This window comes from Pavona decussata, unplaced genomic scaffold (genome assembly GCF_977016875.1).
Source record: "Pavona decussata unplaced genomic scaffold, jaPavDecu1.1 SCAFFOLD_50, whole genome shotgun sequence".
Classification (NCBI taxonomy): Eukaryota; Metazoa; Cnidaria; class Anthozoa; order Scleractinia; family Agariciidae; genus Pavona; species Pavona decussata.
The window spans coordinates 368,768-377,000 of record NW_028145472.1 but is presented as its reverse complement, the minus strand read 5'-3'; the positions used below and the strand labels follow the sequence as shown (position 1 = coordinate 377,000).

The 8,233-nt window shown below is 36.2% G+C and overlaps 1 protein-coding gene across 1 annotated transcript; it reads right to left on the bottom strand.

The window, feature by feature from the left end:
* Window positions 1–1,370: 1,370 nt before the first annotated feature.
* LOC146481357 (thioredoxin domain-containing protein 17-like) lies at window positions 1,371–8,174 on the bottom strand. The gene is made up of 4 exons (XM_085108446.1): window positions 7,968–8,174; window positions 3,024–3,105; window positions 2,485–2,563; window positions 1,371–1,558 (listed from the first exon to the last, which is right to left on the bottom strand). The coding sequence occupies exons 1-4, from the start codon at window positions 8,128–8,130 to the stop codon at window positions 1,493–1,495; spliced, it is 390 nt and encodes a 129-aa protein (XP_084964572.1). The 5' UTR covers window positions 8,131–8,174; the 3' UTR covers window positions 1,371–1,492.
* Between the last annotated feature and the right edge of the window lie 59 nt (window positions 8,175–8,233).

The window sequence follows — 8,233 nt, the reverse complement described above, 5'->3', positions numbered from 1 at the left end:
AATAAGAGATGGTTTCTGGTCACATTTTAATGCAATTTTGACATACACTAACAATCTTTCAGTATATAAAAAAAGTTAAAAACTTAATTCAAATCCTACATGTAAATGCAATAATGGTGTTTTGACAAACCAGGCCCAAGACTTTAGCCCTCTCAAAATGTACATACACTGGCGGCCATCCATTTTATTACCTGCTTATTTGCCACTTTTTTAGACTAGGTCAGGCATGACCAGTATTTCTGAGAATGAAATGAACATTCAAATTCCGCTCTGCAACGTCTGGTATTTGAACGGAATCTTTAAGATTCTCTGGATTTTTTCGGAAAAAGTTGCATATTTAAAAAAAAAATTCAAAATACTTGGGTTCAAACAATAGTTATGTTTGAAATACTGATTGTGGTAATGTAATGAAAAATTCATAGTCTTTTATTATAATTAATTATACTGTCAGCAAACCAGGAAAATTTCTTTAGGCACGCTGAAATCTCACAGGCAATGTTCAGAACTGACATGCAAATTTCAAAACTCCGTTCAGATGTCAAAAATACTGATCAGCAAGGCTTTCCCAAGATCCCTCTCAGGACTTGGTTCTATCTGCCTACTATTCCTGTTTTGCTGGCCACTACAACAAAATATTTTGAGAGGGCTGACAGTGCTCACTGTTGACATCTTTGTAGCCTCAAATAACTCAAGAAATCACCAGCAGATCAGCCACCTTGTCTTAGTTAAAACCTTCACTCTAAATCAGGGTGCAGCTTTTGGGAACATTAATCAAAATTAAGCGCATGTTAGTCCTTAACTAGAAATTTCCCTGAATATTATGTGTACGTCTATGTCTGTCTCACATTGCCTAGCAAACCCCTGCCCTCCCCCCCCCCCCCCTAAAAAAAAAACATAATAAATAAAAATAAAAAACAGACCCGAATGAGCAATATATTATTATTATTATTATTATTATTATTATTATTAATATTATTATTATTGTAATAAATTATGCAATAAAACAAGAATCATTTGCTCATAATTGTCAAGTAGGTTAGCTAAAATTTCACTGTTAATGTTTACTTAATAATATATTGGACTAAAAATTAATTCTCTGAGTAATTAAATTATTGTAATAATTACAATAATTAATTGTTAATATGTACATGACCAGGAACTCAGGCTCAGGAAAACAAAACCAAAAAAAAAGGGCAAAACAAATCAAGACAGTGCTGATTTTTCTGAATTATTGATTTTGAGGAACATCCCTAACACTTCAAAAAATATTCCTATTTTCAGGATATGACTTATCTGCTGGTATTAACTGCATTGAATTTCACTTAATCCATTCCTTTTATCTAGCCCCTTGGAAAGGTTTAAATTTGATGCATCTCACAACTAATAAGACACAAACAGAGTGGAAGTGCACTGTCTATGATCATAATAATTGCTGTGATTACTTTATACTGAGAATAATTTATTACTTTACTCAACCTAATGATCTGTAAGTTCATTTTGGAAAGAAATTATTCACGTTGTCCTGCACTTTGCAGTCATCACATCCAAGTCTTTTATCCTGGAATAAAAAGAAGAAACTTAACAATGCACATGTACATGTACATGTAATGAGTGATTTAGAAATGTCTAGTCCTGGATGGCTCTCTCAGCCAAGGAAGCATTAATAATTAATATTAATGCAATAATAGCTAACAAAAATCAAATAAATAAATAAATAAATAAACAAGTAAATCTGTAAAATTTGTATGGTTGAGCAAGCAGTGTCAAATCCTGTCATTCACATAATGCTCACCATAAATGTACGCAAGAAGCTATAAGGAAGGGATAAGCAGCCATTACATGGAGTTAGGGGTCACACAGGCCTTCCACCTTTTTAACAGAACTTATGACTGCATGTTAATGGAAATTACATTTGTATGACTTTAAGAGGGTCGGGATGGATGTCTGCGAACTCGCCATTCGAATTTGTTTACATTCCCACATTCCAGCTGCATTTGAAGAATTTTTGTTGACACACGTTTAATTTTTGAACAGATTTAATAGTGAGTAAATAACTAAGTATTTTGGGGTAAACTTTAGAAAGGAAAGTGCCTCGTCTAGCCTCAGTCGTGCTGGCAACGGCACTGGTCAATTCTGAACATGCAGAGATCTCCAACCCCCAGGCATGGGACTAACAATCTCTAGGTGAGGTTTTATACTGAAGTGTAGCAACCAGAACATGTCAATGACGCGGGGAACTTTGAAGATCATACTACACATGATGCACTAGGTAGTAAAATCTCTTTGCACACATGAGATCTCTTCGAGTTCCTCCATACACTGCAGACTGGCCCCTAACTGTGCACTCACTTTTAAGAGTTATGATTTCCTTTAGAACTGCCTGAAATTTGGGCGAATAATAGAATTTGTGTTTTCCAATTATTTTTTGTTAATTGGTGGACCTCCCCAGGAAAATAAAATACAAAAGAATTTTAATGTACTTACAGTTCCATACTCCACAATTGTTGGTATTTCTTTCAATTTGAATTCACCGGTTCTAAATTCATTATTAGGATCTTTCCACCTGATAAAACAAAACAAAAAAAAGATGGCAAGTGTTAAAATACTAACTCACAGCTGTAATTTTGTAGTTATGGTCAAGGAATGACATGAATTTTCAACATCAAAATGTACAAAGATTTTTTCTTAACCTCAGGAAGTTGGATAGCCTGTATGTAGCTTATGCAGTGTAATAACAATTATTAAAAGAATTTTGTATCATTTTAGCTAAGTAAACCATAAATTCACAGGCAAGTATAAACTAGCGATATAATGTTCCAACGTTTCGGTGATATCATGAGGCCATTCTCAAGGAATGAATAATACAAGCGAGTTCAATAGAGTAAGATTATATCGCTAGTTTTTACTTGCCTGCGTATTTCTAAAGCAAATTAATTTTAAACCATAAATTAAAATTTAAAGTAAGCACTTGCAAAAGTAAGAAGGATTTGCTTGTTTACAACAAGGTAAGTCCATGAACTCACGTTGGCTTGTCACCCACAACAACTAAAATGAACACCATGTCAGTTGATGCCTGCTGTAAAGCAGCTTCGACAACTGGCTCCGCTGAAAAGTAAAAATAATATTTAGAATAAAACCATTTTAACCATGTGGCACCTTTTCTAAAGAATACTGCAATGAGAAAGAAATTTTATTTAGAATATTGAGCTACATTGTACAATATACATGTACAATAATGTTACAATAATATACAATTTGAATAAAATATTACTAAAAATTAGAAAAAAAAGACTAAACATGCAAGTAACTAGTTTACAGAATTAAATGATTTAAAAACTGCTGAGTTTTAAAATACTATTCCATATAGAGTTTTTAAAAGCTTGAAGTGTGCTCAATTTCCTCTAGACTAAACATGTAATTAACTAGTTACAGAATAACATGATTTAAAAACTGCTTTAACTTTTAAAATACTATTCCATAGAGAGTTCTTAAAAGCTTTAAGTGTGCTCAATTTCCTCAAAGATAGAGGTAAATTGGTCATCCTGCTGATCATCATCCTGCTTGAGGTGACACCATCTCCTCAAACAGTCCTTCTCAGGACTACACTTAAAAACATACTCATTTAATTTTATTTTCATCATTATTACAAGTTCAGCTGCTCTACACATTTTTTTCCATATTCTATAAAACATCTCCAATCCTCTTTAGGATTTGAAATTTTTGATGTCCTTGAGACCATAGCATTTTAAAAGGTACAGTGTGTTTTGATTCTTAATTGAACCATGAAGTCAAGGTATCAAAATACATTTTCTCCTCGCTTTTCTACACACATTTCTTATCTTGCTAGTTGGGAGAATTTGTTTGAACATCAAGACATCTTTGCGGATCATTTCCTCTATTCTCATGACTTACACATTTGATCAAGTAGCGATATTGTAAGGAGAAGTTACATGTAGATGCCTATCACTGTTGGCACTAAAAAACTGTGTCTGTGTTTTGCCATATTCAATGGCAGTGAAAAGTTACAGAACATTTTCAAAATAGGATAAAAATAATGTGGAGTGATCTTACAAAAATTGCTCTCCGAGAAAAATATTTCAAAAGAAAAAATTCACAGACACATTTTTGTTGGTTATATGTTAAACTAACTCCTGTCCACATTTGAAGGCAAACGAACAAATTTCCTTTGAGTTTTAGCTCCTTAAAGTGTCTCCTCCAAGTGAAAAACTGATCCAAGAAAACAGTGCTAACAATTCGGCACTTCATTTTAGTTAAAAATTCTTCGTATAGTTTGATAGCCCGAGCTCTATAAGCTATAAATTGATATAAGGGTTCAGGTATCTACGGTTTAAACCAGACGCGCTACATCGCTTAGACGCGACACACCTCGAAAGGTATACAGTAACCTTAACTGTAGAATAAGGAATACAGATGCAAATGTGCATGAATCTGCCATTTACCATAACTACTAGTGCAATTGAAGGGCTGGGAGCATAAGCGACCTATGTCGAATTTCAGCCCGTTTTTCAATGTAGCTCGGATTTGTCCAAACTTTTGCATGTGAACTGCAATTCGATTGAAAACCATTGTCCAGTATTTTTTCACGCTGCTTTGTGTTTCGTTTTAATGCCATTGAGAAATTTTACCATCTTGTAAAGATATATCGGTAACATTATAGACACTGGATGACCAAAAGGACAATGCACTGAGGATTAAATACTTGTATTCAATATACACTCGTTGTCTTTGAAACACGGCACACGAAAGCGGTGTTTTTCGCAGGAGCAATGAAAAGAATGCTGTCACGCTTTTATTTGATTCTGTTACAAACTACTACGTACGTGACAGGAATGTCCCAAATGTAAACAGTTACATTCTCCAAGAGAAAATGTGTCCATTTCCTGGCGTAAAATCCAGCTTTGTTCCGTTTGTCGACATATCACTCTTGATAACGCAAAATACTAGCATTCTACACACATGTAGCCATTTCAACGATTAACAACGATTAACGGCAGTTCTATTAAAAGGTAAAGACTATCTATTCTTTTCACGACCAGTTGGTGTTAACCGTTGAAAATCTATGTTAATCGTACTTTTATTGAATCATTGCCTTGAAATTGTCAAGTTCATTGTCAAGCCTGGCAAACCACAACTAAGGCTTGCAAAACACCTTGCATATGGCTGGATTTGTCTCTGATGCTCCCGTGGGATTTGATAATTGAATTGAAAAATTCGCCACGGCACAGTCATCACTACCAAGGAGGGATTCTTTGGACAACATTTCCACCAGTTCCTGTGAACTGCATTCGTCAATTTCATAACTTTTCAAAAGATCCATAGATGTCGTGCGTTTAGAAACTTCACCAAACAAAAGCGAAACCAACTAGCCAGTACGATACGCAAGTTGTTTATCCCGACTGCCTTGATCTATATTTTTGGGCTTGTTACAACCCGCAAAAGCAAACCATGATATCATCTCAAACGTTACTTATAGCAACAACAACTGGAGCGACTAAACACGGCTCGTGGACAGTGGAAACTTTTAGCCTACCAATAATTTGGACAACGAGTCTGACGTGGACAAAACCTATAAAAAAATTTGCCTTCCAAGCGCGTTCACTTGTAGACAACCAAACTACCAAATCCCCCTCCCCCCCCCCCCCCCCCCTGACTCAATGTTGTCTTTTGGGTCACGAACAGTTTCCTGGCAAGCATCGCTTTCCACATCAACATTGCATAAGGGGGAGGGGGGGAGGGAGAAGTAACTGTGGTAGAATTATGAAGGGAGAAACAGTAAGCGTGTGGTTTTTTGGCTGTCTGTGTTCGGTTGTCATTGCATAGGGGGAGGGGGTGGGAGGGAGAAGTAAGGAAGTGGTTTTTGTTCTGTTCGTGTTTGGTTTTGTCAAGGAGTTTTGTCCACGATTGTAAAACCGCGAAATCTTTTCCAAACCAGGGAGAGCCAAAATTCGGACAAATCCGTGCGAAATCGAAAGCCGCGCTAAAATTCGACATAAGTCGGTTATGCTCTCAGACCTTCAATTATACATGTAAGTTATTTAAGGATGGTGCCTACTTTTGTTACTGCGCATACATTCTGCGCATCTCGAGATACTCGGGTTTCCTATGTGGGGTGCCTACTAATACAGGGAAATTTTTGCGCGGTTTAAAACTATGCGGAGAAAGCAGAACGTAGCAAGTGCTCTTGGTATCCAAAAAGAAAATTTGGGGTTACCATGCATTATTCAGAGATAAATTTAAGGCTTGAATTTGGGGAAAAAAAAACACCATACAATGCTTTGTATTTTACTGTTTTTTTTTTAGATACTTGTAAATTGTTCGCGGCTAGTCTGACGTGCCGTTTCGTCTCGGCCAAGAGACTCTTCAGAGACCTTTAGAATTTGTAGGCAAGCTCATTGAGCATCACGCTCAAAGTCCCGTTCGCAAATTCAAGATGTTAGCAGTCTGGCCCTCTATCGCAGAAGGATTCCAAACTGCACGAACACGAGGTGAAATTTATACAATAAAGAATTGAAAAATTGTCAAATACTTGTAAATTGTTCTTTAGGTTGGGAATCCTTCTGCGATAGAGGGCCAGACTGCTAACAACTGGAATTTGCGAACGGGACTTTGAGAGTGATGCTCAATGAGTTTGCCTACAAATTCTTAAGGTCTCTGAGGAGTCTCTTGGCCGAGACGAAACACCGCGTCAGACTAGCCACGAACAATTTACAAGTATTTGACAATAATATTTTTCAATTCTTTATTGTATAAATTTCAACTCATGTACGTGCGATTGGGAATCCTTCTGCGATGGAGGGCCAGACTGCTAACATCTTGAATTTGCGAACGGGACTTTGAGCGTGATGCTCAATGAGTTTGCCTACAAATTCTTAAGGTCTCTGAAGAGTCTCTTGGCCAAGACGAAATGCCGCGTCAGACTAGCCACGAACAATTTACAAGTATTTGACAATTTTTCAATTCTTTATTGTTTTTTTTAGAATAATAAATCTTGTTGCTCAATTATATCCAAAAAATGCATGGTTACCCCAATTTTCTTTTTGGATTTCAGTAGCCCATGCTAAGATCTACTTTTCCACATAGTCATAAACCACACAAAAACACTTCTTTATTAGTAGGCACCATCCTTAATAACATTAATAAATTGTCAATTGGCATCTTTTTTTTTGTGGCCAATTGGCCTACATAGAGCCCTTGGTATCACGTTTGCATTGTGATATCTCACTCTGAAGCATGGCTGAAGACCATCTGACCACAAAATATGAACGTTCTTGTCCACTGCAAATTGAAAAATTTTTCTGTCCAAAACATAAAATGTTCAAATGGGCAGTTGATACTGCAAAAGTGAGAGAAGTCTACAATATTCTGCTCCATTTTCAATTATTGTTAAGCACCCCATCATATTCATCGTCTAGTGACAATTTAATACCTTAATCATATCACATTCATATCTTATCAGCTTCTGTTTACATTTATATATAATATATGAAGCATGCCAGGTTTGATGTATGCTCAAGTGTAAATCAGAAATAAAAACATGTTTACAATAATTTATTTGATAAGCTTAATCTGCAACTGCAATTTATGTTCAATTTCATGTATCACAATCATATATTCTAGCCAGGGAAATGTTCCCCACACCATTCAAACTAAGAGGAAGAGTTTCCTGATTCAGACGTGACGTAAAATCAGCTGATGGTGTCAACAACAAGTAAGGGTGTAGCCAGTAACTTGAAATAAATGAAAACAAAAATGCACATTTTTTTCTGTACTTGTAGAAAGAAAAACACACTATTGAATGTGTTTCACACCTTTAACACTTACAGAAAAAAAACTGAATAGATGTCTAAACACTTGAGAAATAAGAAATATGCGATCGAATGACGGATTTCTCAAGCTACAAGGAACTGAAATTCAGGCATGTGATAAAACTAGAACCTTTTGCCTACCGTCACGACAGTCAGGGCACCAGCTTTCGCCCATGTGATCGCCTTCCTCACACATCGATCCAATAAACATCACAATTATCTTCTTCCCTTCATGTTCTTTCAGCGTTTCCTTAAGGTTGGCCATCCCTTCCACCTGAAGTTGCAATTGCTTTGGTTCAGACATGTTTTTCTTGCGGAACGTCTCCTCCTCAACCTCGTTTCCAAGCTAGAGCCTCGATTTTGGTTTCATGAAAATATCCCAGAAATCCCTTCGGCCGCTACAAGAC